The 23,468-nt window shown below is 46.4% G+C and overlaps 1 protein-coding gene across 4 annotated transcripts; it reads right to left on the bottom strand.

Moving 5' to 3' along the window:
- Nucleotides 1–8,372: 8,372 nt before the first annotated feature.
- Nucleotides 8,373–16,480, bottom strand: ZNF774 (zinc finger protein 774). Of its 4 annotated transcripts, XM_046007346.1 has the most exons (5): nt 16,359–16,480; nt 15,552–15,643; nt 14,507–14,629; nt 11,963–12,069; nt 8,373–10,677 (listed from the first exon to the last, which is right to left on the bottom strand). In XM_046007346.1, exons 3-5 carry the CDS (start codon nt 14,611–14,613, stop codon nt 9,437–9,439), a joined length of 1,455 nt encoding a protein of 484 aa, XP_045863302.1. In that variant the 5' UTR covers nt 14,614–14,629; nt 15,552–15,643; nt 16,359–16,480; the 3' UTR covers nt 8,373–9,436. The 4 variants fall into 4 exon arrangements, with proteins under 4 accessions (XP_045863302.1, XP_045863304.1, XP_045863305.1 ...); XM_046007348.1 differs by having other exon boundaries at nt 14,507–15,643; XM_046007349.1 differs by lacking the exon at nt 15,552–15,643 and having other exon boundaries at nt 16,359–16,451.
- Nucleotides 16,481–23,468: the final 6,988 nt, after the last annotated feature.

Below are 23,468 nucleotides of genomic sequence, written 5' to 3'. Positions count from 1 at the left end.
TTTTGAGCCTTCTGTGTGTGTTTTTTTCTTATTTTGGCTCATGCTTTGAAACATTCTTAGAGGATAAGTCCAAGCTCCTTCTCTTCAGTCCTCCCACGCTCTACTTCGGTCTCTTAGTTTCTTCTTTTTTTTAAGTAATTTCTACTACATCCAACAGAGGGCTTGAAATCATGACCCCGAGATCAGGAATCGTATGCTCTTCCCACTGAGACAGCTGGGTGCCCCTCTTCCTTTTAATTTAAATTAAACTGTTCTTCTCCTCTTTGCCAAAAATATTTTCCCACCTTTCTTCACCTAGATAATTCTCGTTAAAAAAAATTTTTTTAGGGCGCCTGGGTGGCTCAGTGGGTTAGCCGCTGCCTTTGGCTCAGTTCAGGATCTCAGGGTCCTGAGATCGAGCCCCGCATCGGGCTCTCTGCTCAGCGGGGAGCCTGCTTCCCTCTCTCTCTCTCTGCCTGCCTCTCTGTCTACTTGTGATCTCTGTCTGTCAAATAAATAAATAAAATCTAAAAAAAAATTTTTTTTAAAGATTTTATTTATTTATGTGACAGAGAGAGAGATCACAAGTAGGCAGAGAGGCAGGCAGAGAGAGGGGGAAGCAGGCTCCCTGCTGAGCAGAGAGCCCGATGCGGGGCTTGATCCGAGGATGCTGGGATCATGACCCGAGCCGAAGGCAGAGGCTTTAACCCACTGAGCCACCCAGGTGCCCCCCAAAAATTTTTTAAAAAATAATTTCTACACTTGGGGCGCCTGGGTGGCAGAGTCCCTGGGGCGTCTGACTCTTAATTTCAGCTCAGGTTGTGATCTCAGGGTCCTGGGATCCAGCCCCATGTCAAGTGCTGTGCCTGGCAGGGAGTCTGCTGAAGGTTCTTTCTCTCTCTCTCTCTCCCTCTGCCCCTCCCCCCACGCGCACGCTCTTTCTCTCTCTGAAATAAATGAATAAATCTAAAAAAAAAAAAGTAATCTTGACATTCAATGTGGGGCTGGAATTTACAGCCCCAAGGTCAAGAATCACATGCTCCCCCTACTGAGCCAGCCAGGCGCCCCTAGATAATTCTTATTCTTCAAGTCTCCCCATTAAACTATAAACTCTTCCAAGGTGAAGATTATCATCATTACCATTGTTGTCATTGACATTTATGGACCAGATAAAAGCGGGTAGGACACAGGGAGTTTTCTGTGTGTGATGTCATCGATCCCCACTCAACCCCATGAAGAAGGCAGAGGGACTGTTCTCATTTTGCAGATAAGGATATAAGGGTCAGAAAGAGTTGTAACTTGCTCGAAGTTCGAGAGCTCTCGCACGTGGACCTCTTTCACCGTCTTGTCTAGTGTAGGATTTGGTGTGTAGATGGACTCAGTACATGTTTGTTGCACTGAACTGAAGGGAAAAGTCAAGATGGAAAACCATCTCTTTAGTTCAGATGATGACAGCAGGGGTGGAGAAGAGGAGCCAGAAACAAGATGTGGCTTGCCAGGCTATTACAGAGTTAAAATCTCATACTCTGGTTTCTCTTCAGATCGTATAAATCTTTCGCCTTTTACAGAGTTAAAATCTGAGTAGTGAAAAAAAAAATTTTTTTTTTAAACACCAGGGGACCGGGGACACCTGGGCGGCTCAGTCAGTTAGCATCTGCCTTTGGCTCAGTCCATGATCCCAGCGTCCTGGGATCAAGTTCCGCATCAGGCTCCCTCCTCAGTGGGGAGCCTGCTTTTCCCTCTCCCTCTCCCCCCTGATCATGCTCCCTCCCTCTCTCTCAAATAAATAAATAAAATCTTTAAAAAATATATAAACACTCAGGGGCCTGTACTTTTCTCTTATTTAATTTTTGTAAGTTTATTTAATTTTTTTAGTAATGTCTGCACTCAGTGTGGGGCTCGGACCCACAACCTTGAGATCAAGAGTTGCACATTCTTCCGACGGAGCCAGCTAGGCACCCCTCCTTTTTTTTTTTTTTTTTTTTTTTTGAGTTTGGGCAGTTCCATATTCATGGAAATTTTTAAAGAAAGCACGTGGTGCTTTTACAATTTAAGAAGAGAGAAAGCAGGGCAGAGGCTATATGACTTGGCACCAATAACATAGAGCAAATAAGGGAGAAGGAGGAATCCAAGCCAAAGGCATGCAGGAGCTGGGAAGCCCTATTAAAAGAGCCTAGAGGGGCACCTGGGTGACTCAGTGGGTTAAGCCTCTGTCTTCAGCTCAGGTAATGATCTCGGGGTCCTGGGATCGAGGCCCGCATCGGGCTCTCTGCTCAGCGGGGCGCCTGCTTCCCCCCCCTCCTCTGTCTGCCTGCTTGTGATCTCTCTCTCTCTCTCTCTCTCGCAAATAAATAAATAAAATCTTAAAAACAAAATAAAAGAGCCTAGACATGACAGCCCTGAGACTAGCTACATGTCCTAGCTCGATGCTAGCTACGCACACACGAAGAAAAGGAGAAAATGTAATAATGGGGCCTAGGAATTATCCTAAGGTAGAAAGAAGATTTCATAGTCTTGCCTTTTTGTTCTGGTGTCTCCCGGGGCCTGCCATGGTGCTCAGTGATGCCACTCACTTATTGGAGACTTACTGTGGGGCCAGACATTGTGTGATAAACACTTTATATCACAGATTGTCTCAATGCCTTCAGTTTCCCCCTCTAATATAACTTACAAATAGTTGCCGAATCACATTTCCTCGATGGCTGATCATACCCGGCCTCTATCAGACCATCAGCAACACGCCCTGCCCCAGAGAATAGTGTCTGAAATCCTCAGTTTGGCAGCTAAGAGCTTTCTTGGGGTGACCTCCCTCACCTGTCCAGAATCATCTCACACCGCTACTTATCCAACACAGTAAGTTCCTTGCCTGTGAGCACGTGTCCATTAACCCATCCAGGGAGCACTCACTGACCACTGGCTACATGTCGGACACTATTTAGGTGTCGGGAAGGGAACGGTCGGTAGACAAGAGAAGTGCCTCCCTCCTCTCACAGAGCTCACCCAAACAAGCGATAAAGGAGAAGCTGTCAGACAGGTGTATGGATTTTTTTTTTTTAAAGATTTTATTATTTTATTTATTTGACAGAGAGAGAGATCACAAGTAGGCAGAGAGGCAGGCAGAGAGAGAGAGAGGAGGAAGCAGACTCCCCGCGGAGCAGAGAGCCTGACGCGGGGCTCCATCCCAGGACCCTGAGACCATGACCTGAGCCGAAGGCAGCGGCTTAACCCACTGAGCCACCCAGGCGCCTAGGTGTATGGATTTTGATGACAATAACAGAGGGTAATGGGATAGTGGGTACAGGGAGACAAGGACTGACTTGGGTGGGGACAGTCAGATAAAGTCTCTGCAAGGAGGTGAATTTCAGGCTGAAAGCGGGCTGGCAAAGAGGAACCTAAGCAAAGATGTGGGCAAGGAACATTCTGGGGTGAGGGGTCTCTTAGGACCAAAGCTCTAAGGTGTGTACAAGCTTGGTGTTGATCAAGGAATGGAGGGAACTTGAGAAGGAAGGTGATTTCAGAGGAGGCTGTGGGGGCGGGGCGGGGGGATCTTAGACCAGGGCAGCCTTGTAGGTCTGGTTGAAGATTTCGGTTTTTATCCTAAAAGCAATGGGAAGCTGCAGACAGGTGATGTGATGTGACTCGATTTAAGATTTTAAATGATTACTTTGGTTTCTATGAGAAGGAATTAGAGCCAAAACAAAATCAGGGAGATCAGTTAGGAGATGAGGGCAGGAACTCAGAAAATATGGTGGTGGTTGTTTGGAGCCAGGGAGTGGCAGTGGGGATGGAAGTCTGACACAGGTTTGAGAGCATTCAGCGATGTAAAATCGTTAGGGCTTGGTGACGATGAGGATTTTGAAGCGACAGAGAGAGGAAATGTGGAGTATTGCAAGACGCCAATGGCCCAGGCATAGGCTAGAAACAAAGGGAAAACAGGGAAAGGCAGCTACCTCAACACTCACCACTAGCATTTAAATATTCCTGCTTGGGGCGCCTGGGTGGCTCCGTGGGTTAAGCCTCTGCCTTTGACTCAGATCATGATCCCAGGGTCCTGGGATCGAGTCCCACATCAGGCTCCCTGCTCAGCAGGACTCCTGCTTCCTCCTCTCTCTCTCTGCCTGTCTCCCTGCCTACTTGTGATCTCTGTCTGTCAAATAAATAAAAGATTTTAAAATAAATAAATAAATAAATATTCCTGCTTGTGGTTGGGTGTGTGTGTGTGTGTGTGTGTGTGTGTGAGAGAGAGAGAGAGAGAGAGCGAGCCACAAAACAAGTCACACATTGACCCTCCAGAGCTCCCATCTTACAGGCCAGACACATTTGTAGATACACAACCTCAAAAACAAGGTAATAGAAAAGGACTCAGTATATGGCAAGTCAGTGACCTGTGTCTGTTAAACACTGTTAGGAGCTAAGGGTAGGAGAGGCTGGAGTCTGGAGAGATCTTTAGTTTGCACGTAATGTGCTAATTACTGGCAGCAATGAGGTGTGGGGGGATTGTTTGCTCTCCGCCCAACGTGGGGCTAGAACTCACAACCCTGAGATCAAGAGTCATGTGCTCTACTGACCAAGCCAGCCAGATGCCCCCCGAGATGAGGTTCTGCCTCTCTTCCGAGATCTGGAGAGGGCTGAGTGGGAGATGGAGAAGGACCCAGTCCAGGGGCTGCTTGCTTTATCCTCCGGAGCACGAGGCAACTGTGCGGATGAGCCTGTGCCCGGCAGACAGTACTGGTGACGGTGAAAGCCCCAGCGGCGGGAAGTGCTACAGCCGGCAGGATCTTTTTCTGATTTAACGGATAGACTGAAGCCTAGGGGGATCGACTGATCCGTCCAAGGACAGTCGGCTAGTATATAATTGCATCAAAACCAGACACTGGGTCTCCTGACTGCTGGTTCTGTGCTGCTTCCGCATCCTGTCTCCTAGATGTCGAGTCCCTTGCAGACAACGAGCACACACCGCACTCCTCGCTGCTCTCAGGGTTATGCCGCTTCTCTTTAATAATGCTGCTTTTATGTCCCTCCAAGTCCTTAATTGGCTCCTTCTTCTTCTTCGTTTTTCTTTTTTTAAAGCTGTATCCATTATCTTAGATCGAGAGCAAGCAGACTCCCCTCTGAGTGTGGACCCCCCCACATGGGGCTCAGTTCCACAACCCTGAGATCAAGACCTGAGCAAAATCAAGAGTTGGAGGCCTGGGGCACCTGGGTGGCTCCGTGGGTTGAGCCTCTGCCTTCGGCTCAGGTCACGATCTCAGGGTCCTGGGATGGAGCCCCGCATTGGGAAATCTCTGCTCAGTGGGGGGCCTGCTTCCCCGGCCCCTCCCCCGCCCTCCCCCCCCCCCCCCCCCCCGCCTGCCCCTCTGCCTACTTGTGATCCGTCATATAAATAAATAAAATCTTAAAAAAAAAAAAGAGTTGGAGGTTTAATGGACTGCGCCACCCAAACATCCTAGTTGCCTCCTTCTTGTGGAATATCCTTTCAAGACATCCCCTGTTAGCCCAGGGCAAAATTCTCAGAATGCCACTTCTGCGGGACACCATACTCAGCTCTGTACTTCCTCCTTCTACATCCCACCCCTGGAGAAAACACTCTACCCCTGGGGAGATGGTACCCCTGGATTTCACATAAATTATCCCTTACTTCTGCCGGTCAGGCTTTTCCCTTACCTTCTTTTCTGATGTTTACAAATTATACAAATGATTGCTGTTGTTTAACATACGGATCGTAAGGGTACCTGGGTGACTCAGGGGGTTAAGCCTCTGCCTTCAGCTCAGGTCATGGTCCCAGGGTCCTACCCAGCCCCGCATCAGGCTCTCTGCTCAGCAGGGAGCCTCCTTCCCCTCCACCCCCCGCCCCCCCTTCCTCTATGCCTACTTGTGATCTCTGTCAAATAAACAAATAAAATCTTTAAAAAACAACATACGGATCATATTTGATTTAGAATAATACCTAGGCAGATAAAAGAGATGAAGATGGTATATCTCATATTATCCTGAAAAGGAGGCGGAATCATTCCCTGCTAATAGGGACGTGGCTTCTCCTGCTTCAGGCAGGACAGTCCTGGCAAGTATGAATTGGCAAGCTGGAGTCCATCCCTGACTAAGGAATCACTCAAGTACTTACTGAACTCTTTCACACACTGTTTGATGGCAGAACCGGACAAACTGGAGGGGAGTGAGGCAGGAGAAAAACAAGGGAGTACATTAGAAAAGTTGTGAGATTTACGCAGTGATAAATGTCCAGAAACAGTCTCTCAGGGGACGGGGCTCCGAAATCTAAGGCATGGGGCTGGAATCCAGGCAGTAATACTTCAAAACTGAGGGAATTCCAGTAAAACAGCCAGGGTGGGGGTACTTGGCTGGCTCTGCTGGTTAAGCGTCTTTTTTTTTTTTTTTTAAGATTTTATTTGTTTGAGAGAGGGGGATAGAGGGAGAGAGCATGAGCAGGGGGAGGGGCAGAGGGTGAGGAAGCAGCAGACTCCCCACTGAGCAGGGAGCCCCAACATGAGGCTTGATCCCAGGACTAGAATCCAGGACCCCAGGCTCATGAACTGAGCCCAAGGCAGATGCTTAACCAACTGAGCCACCCAGGCGCCCTTAAGTGTCTGACTCTTGATTTGGGCTCAGGTCATGATCCTGGGTTTGAGCCCCGTGTTGAGCTCCCCACTCAGTGGGGAGTCTGCTTGTCTCCCTCTGCTCACTCTCTGTCTCTCTCAGATAAATAAATAAATAAATCTTTAAAACAACCACCACCACCACCCACCTAGTGTGCTGTTCCTATATAAACTGTACTTCGGGGAAACCAAAGAATTGGGGAGACGGAGTTCTCCTTATAGAAGTATTTCAGCTAATAAATGAAGAAGGAATAAATTATGGAAATAAAACATCACCATTTGGCAAACCCAAATGGCATGAGGGCTACCAACATCATTAGATAAAATCACGCCATGTACTTCCTGGTAGAAGGACACGAGATCACCATGGAGTATTCTTGCCCCTCAGAATCTGAATCTGATCATGTTTATACATCCAAATACCAATATTAGGAAAGCAGAGGAGGGGGGCCAGCAGGCTTAGTCGAGGTGGGGAACGTGCCTCTTGGCTCTTGATCTTGGGGTTGTGAGTTTGAGCCCCATGTTGGGTGTGGAGATTACATTAAAGAAATAAAATATTTTTTTTAAAAAGAGGGGAAAGCTGAGGATAGAGGATCATGTTAAAAGACCCCAGAGGATGGAAGTGGACGAACACAGAGCTGGGGGAACACTACAGGACAACCAGGTTTCCTCAACAAGTAAGTTATAAGAACAGAGACAGAGGCAGAGGGGAGCAGATCAAGACATGTAAGGAACATACCAATGGAGACCTTATTTGGATTTTGATTCAAACAAACTAAAAATGACAAAAGCAAAAAAACCTAAGATAACCAGGGACATGGGAACGTTGACTGAAATATTTGATGATGCTGTGAATCACTGCTCATTTTTTTCACGAGTAATAATAGTATTGAGGCTGTGTTTAATAGAAGAGACACCTTTTACAGCAGTGGTTCTCAAAATTAGAGCATACGTCACGTCGCCTGGAGGGCTTATTAAAACACTGCTGCTGAGCCCCACCCCTAGTTTCTGATTCAGCAGCTCTGGGGTGGGAACTTAGAATGTGCATTTCTAGCAAGTTCGCAGGTGACACGAATGCTACGAATGCTACGGGTCTGGGCTCACTTTTTGAGAACCACTACACTGGGTTAAGCAGATTTTTAAAATCTGATTACTCTTTCAAAGAAAGAGCTGAGGTTATCAGCTGAGTTCTGCCCCGCTGGGTTACAGCTCTGACAGGATTCCATACGGTGAAAGAGAATGAACTCTTGTTAAAAGGCTCACGTAATAATTGTCTGTACTGCCACAGGAAGGCGTGGAAGAACACCTTCCAGATCACTTTTCTGTCCGAGGGTGACATGCCCAGCTCCCTCCTTAAGCACCCGCGTCTGCCCTTCCCCTTCTCACTCCCCAGCACAGGATCCAGTAAAGCTCCCTGGAACTTGGGCCACATCCCTCCATCATTTCCAAATTCAAAATGGGCTGATGCATATAATCTGGGGCATCCAGTCCTACACAGAGTGTCTCACTTCTGAGACACAGAACTGCTCCGTTCTGTGCTGTTGTAGAGGGGACCTGCTGCCAAATGGTGGCTCTTCTGTCCCCTGTGTGACCCACAACGCGTTGTCGTTTGGCGATTTCGGGCCTTAGGTTTTCAACAGGTAAAGAAAGAAATCTGTTATTATGAGAGAAAAGGGGGCACGTGGAGAAATATTAGCCAGAGTTCCTTGGAGGAAAGACATTTCCAACAATACCAGAAAACGGCACTTTACAGACATCATGACTTTATAATTTAACAACAAAGTGCTTGTGTGTGTGTGCGCGCGCATTTGATCCTCACAACAACCTTGTGAGGTAGGTAAGGTAGAGGCTGAGAGGAGGTAAAGTCCGGCCAAATTAAACGTCAGGGCCAGCTCTCAAACACCTCACCTTCTCAATGCAGTCAGTGTTCTTTCCAACACACTGCCTTCCCTCAATTTATTTCTGCTAAATACAGGAATGTGCTAGTGCATAAAACGATTGACTCTAAAAAAAATCAGGCTTGCGTTAACTTAAAACTACAGGGCCCGTGAACGAGGTGATTAGAAAACAGGAGCTGTTTCCTTCAGCTAAATGCCAGGAAGGATCCTCTAATACTTAGCGTCTCAGCGGTTTTGCTTCCATAGTGTTACAGTCCTCTTCCAGCCTCCTCTGGCTTGTTGGTCGTTCTAAGCCTCCGACTGCAGCAACCTCTGGTGGGAGCACCTGGTACCCTGCTGTGCAAAGAGCTTCTGGAATTCTTTCAGCCTTGAAGTCACAAGACCACAAACATCCTCTACAATTCTGCCTTGTCACGGCGATGAGACATCTGGTGACTAATGTCTGCATAGCACTGGATAGGGAGAGTGTTTTCTGCTTTATTAAATCTTTGTGTTCATGGCCCAAATCCTCTGGCTGCAATCTAATTGCTTGCGAGTTCTGGCCTTGTAGGGCTGTGCTAATGAATTCCGTAGTGAATCATAAGGCTAATAAAGGTATTGAGGACTTTTTAAGGGCCTGGTGTTATTTAGTATTAAGGGCTTATAAGAGCTCAAATATTAATCACTAATAGTGATAGTGTGTCCCCACGTATCTCACTCTTCTTTTCGTAATCAAGCATCAACCAGCAAACTCACGTTTCTGTAAGGTCAGTTAAAAACACTGAAGGAATGCCTTTTGTATTCGAAACATTATTTGCGGCCCATGGGTTTATCCTCACCATTAAAATAGGAAAAGGCCCAGCTTGAGCCACTGATGTCCGTGTTCAGGCTTTCTCTACATGGAGCACCGGAGGCAGCAGAAATGGGGAAATGGGGAAAGGGGCAGCAGAACCACTACAAACCATTTTCCTAGATCAAATGGGTATTTTGATGGCACAAGAGATGTGCTTTCTGACGGAAGCTCTTGTCACATCTATTACAGTGGAAAGGTTTTTCTCCTGTATGTGTTCTCTGGTGTGTGAGAAAATGGGAACGCTGATTGAAGGTTTTGCCACACTCAGGACAGCGATAGGGTCTGTCTCCTAAGTGGATTCGTTGATGGGTAATGAAGTGGGAGCTCTGGTTGAAGCTCTTCCCGCACTCACCACATTTGTAGGGCCTTTCCCCCGTGTGGATCCGTTGGTGCTTTATGAGGGCGGAGCTGTCGGCGAATCCCTTCCCACAGCTGTCACACTTGAACGGCCTCTCCCCTGTGTGTGTCCTCTGGTGCGTGACCAGGTGTGAGCTCTGACTGAAACTTTTGTGGCAGTCAGGACAGCTGAAAGGCCTTTCTCCTGAGTGAGTGCTCATGTGCGCTACAAAGTGAGAACTATCTCTAAAGCCCTTCCCACACTCTGGGCACTTAAACGGCCGTTCTCCTGTGTGGGTTCGTTGGTGCTTAACCAAGTCTGAGCTCTGACTAAAACTTTCCCCACAATCACCACACCTGTAAGGCTTCACTCCCGTGTGGGTCCTCTGATGGGTGATGAAGTTTGAGCTTCGACTAAAGCTCTTATGGCATTCGAGACACGTGTAGGGCTTCTCTCCTGTGTGGGTTCTTTGGTGCATTATGAGGTGTGGCTTCCGCCCAAAGGTCTTTCCACACTCTGGGCATTCATAGGGTCTCTCACCTGTGTGGGTTCTCTGGTGTTTGATGAGCGTAGAGCTGTCGCTGAATTTTTTCTCACACCCGCTGCACTGGTAGGGTTTCTCTCCTGTGTGTGTTCTGCGATGGGTGACAAGGTCTGAACTCTGTTTGAAGCCCTTCCCACACTCGATGCATTTATAAGGCCTCTCACCAGTATGGGTTCTCAGGTGTCTTATGAGATAGGAGCTCTGGTTGAAGCTTTTTCCACATTGTGCGCACACAGCTTTCTTTCCCACATATCCGTCCAGCAGCTTGTTTAAATCCTTCTCCTGTGGAAGGGGCTCCGGTTGGCCCTCTCCTGGTAGGGTTCCATGTTGACCTTCAAATTCAAGGTCCCTCTCCCAGTTTCCTCCCCATCTAGGAGGATGAGAAATATCTTTATTGGCCCTTTCTGAGGATGTTCCACATCGTTCTGCTATTTCTGAAATGTCCTGATTGAGTTTTGTCACCTGATTCTCAAAGTCTGAAAAATGAACGAAAGTAACGGGGAACAAAGTTAACCAGTTAACGGGACAAAGCATCAGAATGCAGTAAGAAAGATTGAGATTAGCGCTTTAGCAACAGACTACACTTAATTTGACTTTGCGTAAAGTTTTCACTTGGGGAAAAGTTTTTTTTTTTTTTAATTTTTTATAAAGATTTTATTTTTAAGTACTCGCTACACCCAATGTGGGGCTCAAACACACAACCCAGAGATCAAGAGTTGCATGCTCCACTGACTGAGTCAGCCAGGCACCTCTCACTTGTGAAAAGTTTATTGAAGTTCATTAAACTTACAGAAAACATAAATTCCTAAACCCTTTTTAAGATGGATCTTGGGGGACACCCTGGGTGGCGCAGCGGGTTAAGCATCTGCCTTTAGCTCAGGTCATGATTACAGGGTTCCTGGATTGAGCCCTGCATCGGGCTCCCTGCTCAGCAAGGAGTCTGCTTCTCCCTCTCCCTCTGCCTCCCCACTGGCTCATGCGCTTTTGCTCTTTCTCTCTGTCAAATAAATAAATAAAATCTTAAAAAAAAAAAAAAAAAGATGAATGTTGAGGGGCGCCTGGGTGGCTCAGTCAGTTAAGCATCCAGCTCTTGATTCTGGTTCAGATCATGAGCTCAGGGTCCTGGGATCGAGCTACATTTGGGGATCTACACTTACCAGGGAGTCTACTTGAGGATTCTCTCTCTCCCTCTCCTCCTGCCCCTCCTCCCACCCGCACACACTTTCTCTCTCTAAAACAAATCTTTAAAAACAAAAAATAAATAAATGAAGACTTTAAGGGCACCTGGCAGGCTCAGTCAGAAGAGCACATGACTCTTGATCTTGGGGTTATGAGTTCGAGCCCCATGTTGGTATAAAGTTTACTTTAAAAAAATAAAATGAAGACTTATTTGGTCAATTACTGATTGCCCAAGAAGTCAAATTTAAACTTCTAATAGTGAGAAAAAAAAGTCTATGGCAGCATTCCAAATTCTTCATCTAAACAGGGGCTGAGGGCGCCCAGGTGGCTCAGTCTTTAAGCGTCTGCCTTTGGCTCAGGTCATGATCCCAGGGCCCTGGGATGGAGCCCTGCATTAGGCTCTCTGCTCAGCAGGGAGTCTGCTTCCCCCTCTACCCTTGCCCCTCCCCATCTCCCATGCTCTCTCTCTCTTTCAAATAAATAAAAACAAAATCTTAAAACAACAACAACAACAAAAACAAAAACAAGAAACCAAGGCTGAAATGCTAGATTTCCTCCCACAGGGTAATATCCACATCTCACCCGTCTGACTTTCCCTTACGATCTTCCTTGCCTCGAAGTTTTGGAGTGGTAGCACCCACGGCTCTTCCTTCTCCTCCAGCTGGGAGATTACACCTGTCCCGGCAAGTCTATGAAGGAAGGTGAATGTAGGATATTAATCTGAGCCAACCACACAATGCTTGACCAAAAAGGCAAGCCCTTCTCCTTCCCTAAGTAGAGGAGAAAGCCCAGGGAGATGCTAAGCTAATGTGTGTTTGGTCTCATTGAAAGGATTGCCATGATGGAGTGATAAAACAGGGTGATTTCCCCAAGAGGCTGAAAAAATAGCCCGTTTCCTCCCATTAAAACAATAACAACAACAACAAAACAAGGAGACTTGGGTGACAGAAAGTCCAGAGTGAGCACAATAATTCATCCCTGAAGGCACAAGGCTAAAGCCGTGTAGAGAGATAATTTTATCAGCAACAATCCTGCCATGACCTCACCCTTAGAAAGAATCAGGGAAGTTAGCTATAATGTTGGGCTTTAAACTTTTCCCAGAAGGACAGCAGTAGATAGTCATGCATGAGAAAAAGACAAACACTTGTACGAAAAAAAAATGGGCAAAGGATACAAATAGGCAATTCACACACAGACACACGCACAAACAGACTCACACACATACATATAAATGTACAAATGTGTGAAAATCTTTATAAAGGTGTGAAAAATCTTTAACCTTACCATTAACCAACTATAAATATGGGAAAAATCTTTAACCTTACAATTGATCAAAGAAAGTCAAATAAAAACAATAAAAACAGACCATATGATATGGAGATAAAGAGTGCAAACCACCAAAGTTTCAATCTTAACCCTCCCTCTTACGAGCTGTGTGACCTCAGGAAAGTAACTTAAACTCTCTGTGTCTCAGGGTCTTCCTCTGTAGACTAGGGATAATGATAAGACCTATCTCATAGGAGATTAAGTGTAAGTCCTCAATAAATGTTCGCTGTCACAATTATTTAACCCAGACTCTTAAATTATAATACCTACCAGGATAGGTAAAACATAAAGAAATGGACACTTTCATATAATGCTTGCAGGGATAAATAATTCAATCTTTTTGGAAGGCATTTGGCAAAAATATCAAATACCTTAGAAATGTATCTATTCTTTGATCTAGCAATTCTAACTCTGGGAATTCTAAGGAAATTAAAAAAGTTAAAATAAAAAGTTGTGGGAGCCTGGCTGGCTCAGTTGAAAGAGCATGTGATTTTTTTTTTCCTAAATTTTTATTTATTTATTTTTTCAGCGTAACAGTATTCATTGGTTTTTTTTTTTTAAAGATTTTATTTATTTAATTTGACAGAGATCACAAGTAGGCAGAGAGGCAGGCAGAGAGAGAGGAGGAAGGAGGCTCCCTCCTGAGCAAAGAGCCTGATGCGGGGCTTGATGCCAGGACCCTGGGATCATGACCTGAGCTAAAGGCAGAGGCTTTAACCTACTGAGCCACCCAGGCACCCCAGACCATGTGATTCTTAATGTCAGTTGTCGGTTTGAGCACCATCTTGGGGGTAGAGATAACAACAACAACAACAAAGATAACAATAACAAAACTTAAAAAAAAAAAAGTTGTGCAAAAGATATATTAGTTAATTACTAACTAAGTATATTTTGATAAATAAGACCTAAAAAAGAAAGACAGCTAAGAGATGGTCATCACAATACTGGTGAAGATCTGGAAATGACCTAAATGTCCCATGACAAAGGAATAATCATATTTGACTAAGCCACACAAAACTGCCATTGTACAAGCTGAAAAGTGGTTTAAAATGGTCAAGTATACGGTTCAATCTAACGGAAGAAGTTATTATATTCCATTCAATAAATTACTAAGTAGTTATTTTCAGCAATGCATAGAAAACTATGTTGTCAATATATATTCACAATACACTATGTAAAAAAGTAAGATACACAACTGAACATACAAGTAAAATCCCAATTTTTTTCTTTTGCTTTTGTTAATTACATACATCCTTAGAACCATGCTGGAAGCATAGTAACTCCTCAGTCGTGGGATGGAGTGGGACTTTGGTTTCCATTTTGTCTCTCTTTTTCTTCAAGGGGCATATACTACTCATGAAGTAAAGTAAGGAGAAGGGCTAGCCGTTGTATTTCAGAAAGAGCACCGGAGGTTTGTTTTGTTTGTCTGCTTTTGAAGGGACAGGAAAAAACACAGCTCCCCCTTTGCCACAAAGACCTGGGTTGGACTCTCACCTCTGCCACTTAACTTTGAGTCTCAGGGTCCTGACCTGAAAGAGGGGGATAATAATAACCACATCAAAGAGTTGTGGTGAGATATTAACAAGACAATAAATATCAACGATATCTGCAAGCCATAAAGTGCCATAAAAATGGAAGTCATTTAAAAAAAAAGTGGAAGTTATTCTTTTTCTACAAGGGAGGCAACAAAGACTCTCAGAGAGCTGGCGCTCTAAGAGACCAGCATCCCTAGAGACCGCTTGGACCTGGACTGTCTCACAATATCGAAGTCTGAAATCTAAAAGAGAGTAGCAGCCTTACCCTTTGAGAGCCCATTCTTCTAACTGTGCTGGGTGGTACCCCTGAAGAGGATTCTCTAAGCGGTGTCCAGGTAACCCATTCTTCCCTGAAGTCCCCAGCCACATCATTGAGAGTCATCAGTTCCTAAAGCAAGAGACCTCAGTATGCATTAAAAGCTCTCTGGACATTCTAATCATTGTCTTGAAACCAAAAGACAGCCCCAGTGGCCACCAGTGTACTCAAAGAAACCACTCCCCCTGCCCCTCCGGCCCTGGCCCCCCACCTAGAAGAGCAATGAGGTAAATTCTGTCAATCGTGGAAGGGTTGCTTTTCTTGTTCTGTTTCTACATCATCCTTCCCTTGGCCAACACGTACACCACGAAGTGAGGCCTGGAGCTCCCACACACGTCTGCAGAATCCACAGTCTTTGGAAACACGAACTTTTTGAGGATTAACTTGTCCATGATGGACAAGATAAAGAAGAGAATGTGTGGGGATGACTTGATTTGTGAAAAGCTCTCCAGCTACATTTTCCTCAGCAAGCTAGGAGACTGTGGACTTCGTTCTACTTGTATTAGTTATGGAGCAGCTGACTTTTCCTGGCTTGTAGGTTTGGTGTCAACTTCAAGGAAAGGACTACGCAGAACCCCAAAGCCAACGACCTGGGGTACCATTCTATTTCAAGGTTTAATGGAATCAGAAATGAGATTTAAAAAGACATGGGTAAGCTGTAAAATAAAGTAAAATGTAACGAAGACAAGCATACACACACACACACACACACACACACACACACACACACTCATGGGGCCTGAAAACAGTCATCAACACATTGATAAAACTGACAGCAGTATCAAGAGAAAATTATTTGGAGGGTGTTGGTCAGATTACTGGATGGATCAGTAATTTATTCAGCAAAATGTTGTAAGGCATTAGGAGTCACAAAGAAATACAATGGGTTTTTGTTTTTTTTTTTTTAGTTTTGTTTTGGGGTCTTTTGTGGGTTTTGGGGGGGGGAGTGGCGTAGAGTTTCCAGTAGAAACAAACCCAAGTCAGCCAGACGAACCTGCTACAAACAATTCTGCACTTCAGTGGAGGATGGACCAGAGAGGAGTGAGGACGCTTAACTCTTCCCGGGTTTTTTTCTCATCAAAGCACCTGGGTACGACGAGAAGACACACTTTTCACGGAAATATTTCCACATTTCCACACACGGCTATTGGTCATTATAAAGTACTGGATTTTTAAGGACCTAAACACCGCAGGGATACATTTCATCTCTCTGGATTAAAACAGTGTCATTAGGAAGTAAGTTTTGAGCATAAATTGTACTTCTACATCCATTCGGAAACACAACTGCTGGGCCCACTTGCGGGAGCCAGCGGGACTGAGGGGGAGACAGTTCGCAGCCACCGTCCCAGAAACCTTATTTCTCGCCCCGACTCCTGCCCCCACCCCCACCCCGACAGATGACCCCGCAGGCCCCAGGGCGCTGAGGAGCTGTGACTAAGGGCCATTGTGAGCAGCACCAGTTCGTTCGCTGGGTTATTAATAGGGACATGACGGCCCTCCCGCCCTCCCCGGGCAGTGCTCGAGGCCCTAATCAGGGCGCCGCGGTCGCAGGGTCACAGCACTGAGCTGGAGCCGGAGACCACCTCGGAGGAGAAAGAACATGGGTCGAGAGGATGGGCTCTCCCGACGACGGCACACAAAGCCGCAGCCACCTCTCCCCGCTCTTCAGCAAACGCCGCGGGCTCGGAAAGGCGAGCGCGGGGACCTGGCAGGGACCACATCGCGGCGGAGGGCGAGTCCCCTCCACGCCCCTCAACAGCTCCCAGGCTACCGCCGCGGTCTCCTTCCCCGCATCACTCACCGCCCCCGGGCCCGGTCGGGGATGGAGCAGGAATTGAGAGTCCTCCACCGCCGAGCCACACCCGGCCCACGACGCCGAGGCGGTCCCTCCCTGAACCCGACCGGGATTCGTGACAGGGCTGCGGGGACACAGGTGGTACTCAAGGCTCGACAGCCCGCAGCCGGAAAACACCGCCCCTGTTCCCTTACCATTGGCTCCTCATTTTCCGCGACCAGAAGCTTCGTCCGTCCATAGGCTAACAGAGCTTTCAATCACCGCGCGGCCTGCTGGGAAATGTAGTCTCGAACTAGACCTCAAAGGACCCGGAGTCCCGGGATACCCGGGTCCGAGCGGTGGCAAGTACTAAGCCGGATTCTCCCTACCGCGGGAACTGCTCCTCTAGAGGTGAGAGAGGGATCTGCAAACCGGAGCCTCCTGGTCTCGCCCGACTGCCGCGGAACAGCCATGTACCAACGGCGGCGTCTCCCGCGCTCTGGCACCTCGCCCTCTGCCAAGCGCGGGGCAGCTCACCGCCGCGGGCTTGTGGATCCTCCTCTTCCAGGTCCCCGGTCACCGAGCGCCAGAGCCTGCATGGTGTCTGCCGCCAGCCGGTTCCAGGGCAACTCAGACTATGCATTAAGAAACCCCACGCAGAAGCCGTTAGCAGAAAACAGACGTTCTGCTCCCTTCCGTTAGCCTCACAGTTCCACTGGTTAACACACCTGTTAATAGCCACAGGAGGCTGGCGACGGTGTCAGATCGTCTAGGAAATGTGCACTGGGTTCCGAACTGTGGAGGCCACTGGGTCTTACGGGAGAACTAGTGTTCACTTTGGGGGGGCCCTACCTAAAAAAATAATAGAAGCCTTTCTTCACAATGAAGACAACGCACCTATCTATCCTGTTTGTTGATTCAAAGCAATTTTTTTTTTAAAAAGAACACTTTATTTTTTTTAAATTACCAGCTCATGACTAATGTAAAGACTCCTTCAGTGCTAATTCAACCATTCCTTCAACAAACGTATATGGTGCATCTTCCAACACCTTCCAACAAAGAGTTGCTGGGAACGTTCTACATTCCAGATCGTTCTGGGCACTGCGGTTACCCCCAGGAATTATGTATGACCATTGCTTTCATGAAGCTCACAAGTCAACGGGAGAGAAACCATAGAAGATACTAAAATACCAAATAATATTGCCCCTTCCCCCCCACAAATACCTAGGGCATCTCATTTGTTTTTGCTGTATAGCTACAGTCATCTGCAAGATAACCACAATAGTATTTGGGAGAATTCTGTCCGCTACAAACAAATGTCTGGTTTTGCTTAGCGGATGTACTTTAGTTAGACAGAAATAGGGAAAGCAAATCTCATGGGAGCCCAAAAGCAGCGAGGAACACCCTGCAAAACTAGGGAGTACCAGGCCTCACACAACTGGAACATAGTCCAGGATCTGGAGAATCAACGGCATCTTGGGCCCCTCAGGGCTCTTTCTGGCATTCTGCCATCAGGAGGATTCCATGGCTCTTCCATCAATCAGCAAGGAGTGTGGAGGGGAAAGGAATGAGAGTCACTGAACCTGGCTGCGGCTGTCGGTTGCCTCTCTCTGTGGTCTCCGTTCCTTCTGCCCCAGCCTTGCTCTCTCGGGGCTTACTCACCACTAACAGATGTGTGGGAAGAAGAAGGCGAGGAGAAGCTTGGTCTGGTAATCAAAACAGCCAGTAGAGGACAAGAGGCCAGGTACTGCGGGTGGCCACTTAGGTAAGAACCATGACCTATTAGGAGTTGGGTCTTACAGGTGTGCCAGAGAGAAGGCAATGCAGGCGCAGAGGATGAAAAGAAAGATTTTTAGTAGGTGCTGTAACTGGCATTTTTTTAATTTTTAATTTTTTTTTTAACTTCTGGGTGCCTGAGTGGCTCAGTTGGTTTAGCATCTGCCTTCCGCTCTGGTTATGATCCCAGGGTCCTGGGATTGAGTCCCGCGTGGGGCTCCCTGCTCAGTGGGAAGCCTGCTTCTCCCTCTCCCACTCCCCTTGCTTGTGTTCCCTCTCTCACTGTGTGTGTCTCTCTGTCAAATAAACAAATAAAATCTTTTAAAAAACATTTTGGGTTTAAAATAGTCAAATTTGGGTAAACTTTAGTCAATTTTTTTTAAAGATTTTATTTGTTTATTTCACAGAGATCACAAGTAGGCAGAGAGAGATCGGGGGTGGGGGGTGAGGTGGGGAGCAGGCTCCCTGCTGAGCCGAGATCCCTGTGCGGGGCTCGATCCCAGGACCCTGAGATCATGACCTGAGCCAAAGGCAGAGGCTTAACCCACTGAGCCACCCAGGTGCCCCAACCTTAGTCAATTTAGAATTTAAACTCCCTTTGAGAGCTGTCTCTCTCCCCCAAGGGTCTCTCCTCCACTTACACCCTTTCCCAAGATATTATCGGGGTATAAGGGGAAGGCACTGGGGAAAGGGGCCCAAGTTCTCAGCTGACCTTCTCCCCTGGCTTCTGTTACCCGCTCGTGCTCGCCTCACCTCACCAGATCTTCTATGTCTGCCTCTGGACCCATTTCATCTCCACCGACCTGTTCACACCCGGTGGCCTGTTCCCTCTGGTACCTGCTTGGGCTGCTACCCAGACGCCTTGGCCACAGGTCCTCAGCCATATGGTGACCCTTTGGGAGATCTCCTGGCTCTCAACTTCAGCTACTCTGCTTACTTTTACTGGAAGCACTTGGAGACTTCTGGAACCCTCCATGTTCCACAACATAAGTCTTGGGGTGTTACCTCTGACACTCTTCCTGCTCAATTCATCTAGAACTACCACATGTTCACTTGGGGATGCTCTCCGTGCCAGTTTCCTTTAACAGTTCAAAAAAGAAGCAGGCAGCAATTTCTTTTATGTCAGTTTCCCTTTCAACCTCTCTGGAGGTTCTTAGCATCACTTTCCCGCTTCTCTTCCCCATTGGGGATCAATTTCCTGGTCTGCTTTTAATCGCGGAAGCGTCTGGAAAGACCTCCATAAGGAACCGCACTGGGCTACATGTAAGAGAAACCTGACCCCCTGTGGCGTTGCCAGAGGAGGAGCTGTTTTTCTTGTGTCTCAGGAAGTGTGAAAATAGGGCTGGGACGGCAGCTCTGGGACACCACCAGGGACCCGAGCATCCTCTGTCTCCCTGCTCTGCCAACCTTAGTGGGTGCCTCTTGTCTTGGTCACTTCTAGCCATCATGTTTGGGTTTCTGGGTAGAATACCATTCAGCCATGAAATGCTATCACCGCTGAAATAACATAGAACGTGGAAAAATGAAAAATGTAAAAACAACAACTAAGAAACCATGTGGCAAAACAGGCGAAATACCCATTTGTATGTGGTGAATATTGGTCATTTGTCTACCCGCACACTAACCTTCTCCAAAAAAAGGGCACCTGATCTTTCTGGAGAAAATAGCACCACCCACGGTTCCAATTTTAGTATATGTGCTGCCCAAGCGAGCACCACCCACGGTTCCAATGAGAGCAGGCGTCTTCTTCCACGACCCTCCCTCTGTCACAGGGTGTGGTTTGGAAGTGGGTACCGGACACAGACTGAGCGGGTCGCAGCTCTGCGCCACCTTGCCATGACCACCTGTCACAGGGTGTTCAGGGAACTCAAGCTGAGCCTGTCAAGGACCTACCCTAGCACCTCTGAATCTGGAACCAAAGAAAATAAGACCTTTTCCAGCCAGCAGGGGACGATGGGAAGAGGCCAGGCTGTGGGGACGGGCAGCCGGTTTCCTGACCCACGAACTGCAGCCTGAGAGAGTGAGGGGCTCACAGAAAGCCTGAGGCAGGAAAGCAGTCCCCAGAGACTTTAAGCCTTTGGTCACTGAGGCCAGAAATAACTCTGACTTTTCCTTAAGTTTGTTTTATGAGTCAATAAATATTCCTGTCTTGCCTAAGCTAGTCTGAGTGGTAAAGTTCAGGCACTTGAAATTGAAAAATTCCCCACTGTTGCACTATTTTTGTTGAAAAAAAAAAAATCCACGCATGTGAATATACACACACGTATATATACATAAATACGGGAATAGCTTTTGCTTGTCTGTATTTTACAGCTTTCTCAATGAACCCATTAATCTTTTAATGCCGTGTTTTAGAATTACCCATTTAAATGTACTCTTTGTGAAGGGTTCAGATAATTCATGTAAAAGAGAATAAAATTAGAAGTGAAATGAGCAGCTTTCATCCTTGCTCATAATAACAAACAACAAAATTATTTGAAACCCTTTGAAGCTGAACCACTTCCAGGATAATCAACCAATTCAACTCCTTCTTGGTAGAGATTCGAAACAAAGCCTCTAATGCCTAACGTGATAAAAAGCATCAGGCAGGGATTATCACCAACAGATATGATAATGAGGTAGTTCCTTTAAGAACTCCCTCCGTAGAGAAGATACAGTTTATCTTCTGTAAAGATATGTTCTCATTTGGAGGGGCGCCTGAGATTTCCAGAAGGCTTCCCTACAACCTCCTTCTAAGATCTGGGAACCAACTTGTTTCCCGTCTCTGGTAAGCCAACTTTGCTCATAAAAGACGTTTCTGTGTACAGTGAATCGTATGAGGAAGCTTTTGTGACCCTCACAGGCTGATTTTTGCAAGACAGACATTCTCTATTTAAAAGTGCATGTTGAAATCACATATTCCATCACCGTGGGGAGTTTCTTATTCCCTCTAACAAAAAACTTTTATTTATTTTTCTGATTATGTAAGTCATGGGCATTCATTTTTGAAAAATTAGAAATACAGAGAAATAGAGAAATCCTACCACCCACTAAAAAAAACACTTAATATTTTGCTACATATCTTTCGTGTGTGTGTGTGCACTAAAAAATTTTGGCTGACGGGAAACTACAGTTCAGATATTTCCAGGGAGAAGGGAGAATCTCTTTCCGTACTCCGTTTGATGTTCCTACATGTACTGGCATCTGGTATCTTACTTTTTTGTTTAAAGGAGAGAGGAGATTTTGGGGACAGAGGTGCCTTCAAAGAAGAGATGAAGGCAAGCTGGGGAACAGTTTGGTGTCTGCAGTGTTTTTTCAGCTACTTACGAAAGCAGACGAGGAAATGCAGAGAGCTGTGCCCAACAGACATTGGCTGGGACTTTGGGCACTGGCTCTGCTCTCGGGCTCAGGGACGCCTTGCAACCCAGAACTGGAGAGAGGTCCCCTCCTAACCCGTGGAGTGGCATTGCCTAGAGGACGTGGTAGCGCCAAGCTTTTCAAGGGAGGTAGTGCCACATCTGGAGATGCCTCTAAGAAAAAGGGAAGAATTTTCCGAGTGAGGGTGAGGAAGGACATGGAGGTCTTGTCGTCAAGGAGATGAACTTTAGAACAGTGCTTCTCAAACGTTAATAGACGCATGAATCACCCTGGGTAGGGGTGGGAGGGGGGCTTTTTTTTTTTTTTTTTCTTTTAACTTTTAAAGGCCTTTAAAAATTTTGGTCATTTTAGTCGCAAAACAAACTGAGGGGGGCCAGGGGAGGGGGGGGTAGGGAGAGGGGGAGGGGGTTACGGACATTGGGGAGGGTAGGTGCTATGGTGAGTGCTGTGAAGTGTGTAAACCTGGCGATTCACAGACCTGTACCCCTGGGGCTAAGAAAACATTATATGTTTATAAAAAAATAAAAAATTTAAAAAAATTGGTCATTTTAAACTTTTTTTTTTTAAAGATTTTATTTATTTATTTGACAGACAGAAATCACAAGTAGGCAGGGAGACAGTCAGAGAGAGAGGAGGAAGCAGGCTCTCCACAGAGCAGAGAGCCCGATGTAGGGCTCGATCCCAGAACCCTGGGATCATGACCTGAGCCGAAAGCAGAGGCTTTAACCCACTGAGCCACCCAGGCGCCCCCATTTTAAACTTTTAATGGCATTAACACAGCACTGTATTTACTGGGGACCTTATACTTGACATTACACTTCCGCAGATGATCTAAAGTAAGGCCACAAGATTTTCACTTCGTACTACTTGGGGAACAATGAAGATCAGATGATGATATTTCTTTCTACTACAATGATTTATGCAGCATTTCCTTTTCCTATCCCTTGGGGACAAAAGAAATATTTGATTAAAGGTTGCACGCAATGTGCTATGGGGCTTCTTTAAAAAATGTTTTGGGGATAAAATTCATATAGTATAAAATACAAAAATTTTAAGTGTACAACTCGGTGGTGTTTGGCGTATTCACAATGTTGGGCAACCATCACGACTATCTAATTCTAGAACTTTCCATCACACTTCCCCCTGCCCCCGCCCATAAAAGAAACCCATCACTCATTTTCAGTGAGTCTGGATACCTTCTTTCTCCCATTCCTTAGGCAAACACTTATCTACTTTTTGTTCCTATAGGTCGGCCTATCTTGGACATTTCAAATGAATGGGGCTTGCCTGGGTGCCTCAGTCATTCAAACGTCTGCCTTCAGCTCAGGACATGATCCAGGGGTCCTGGGATGGAGCCCTCTGTTGGACTCTCTGCTCAGCAGGGAGTCTGCTTCTCCCTCCCCCCCTGCTGCTCCCGCTGCCTGTGCTCTCTCTCTCAAATAAATTTTAAAAAATTAAAAATTTAAAAAATTTTTAAAAAGAGCAGAATCCTGGGGCACCTGGGTGGCTCAGTTTGTTAAGTGTCTGCCTTCGGCTCAGGTCATGATCCTGGGGTCCTGGAATGGAGGCCCCACATCAGGCTCCCTGTTCAGCAGCAAGTCTGCTTCTCCCTCTCCCTCTGTGGTCTCTCACTCTCACTCTCTCTCTCAAATAAATAAAAATCTTAAAAAGAAAAAAAAAAAGCGTGATCCTGCCGTTGTACTTTTGTCAAAGCAAAGGCAGCATAAATCTTCAGCATGGAGTTCTACCTTCATTAAGCCATTACGCACTAGGAACACACAAAAGAACTTTTGTTTCACAGTCTGGACTTGACCTTGACGAACATTTTCAAGCACTGATAGCTGCAAGCAACAAATGGCCATATTAATTGTAGTGAATGTTCATTATCAACAACGGAAATATGAAGTCCCTGATTTATGAATTTGTTAATTGCTCTTCCTTTCATGGGTCTTTCCCATAGGAGATGGGCATCCCTCTTCTGTGAGAATATTTCCAGGCCCAGGA

Source organism: Meles meles, chromosome 6, assembly GCF_922984935.1.
Source record: "Meles meles chromosome 6, mMelMel3.1 paternal haplotype, whole genome shotgun sequence".
Lineage (NCBI taxonomy): Eukaryota > Metazoa > Chordata > Mammalia > Carnivora > Mustelidae > Meles > Meles meles.
Note: the sequence above shows the minus strand (reverse complement) of the source record. Positions and strands in the feature narration are given on the sequence as shown.

Excerpts from the sequence above, each read along its gene's own strand:
- ZNF774 (XM_046007348.1), bottom strand. The coding sequence starts at position 14,613 with ATGATGTGGCTGGGGACTTCAGGGAAGAATGGGTTACCTGGACACCGC. Across the intron at positions 12,070-14,506 it reads GAAGAATGGGCTCTCAAAGG|ACTTGCCGGGACAGGTGTAA; the intron begins GTAAGGCTGCTA and ends CTTCCTTCATAG. Across the intron at positions 10,678-11,962 it reads CGTAAGGGAAAGTCAGACGG|ACTTTGAGAATCAGGTGACA; the intron begins GTGAGATGTGGA and ends TTCATTTTTCAG.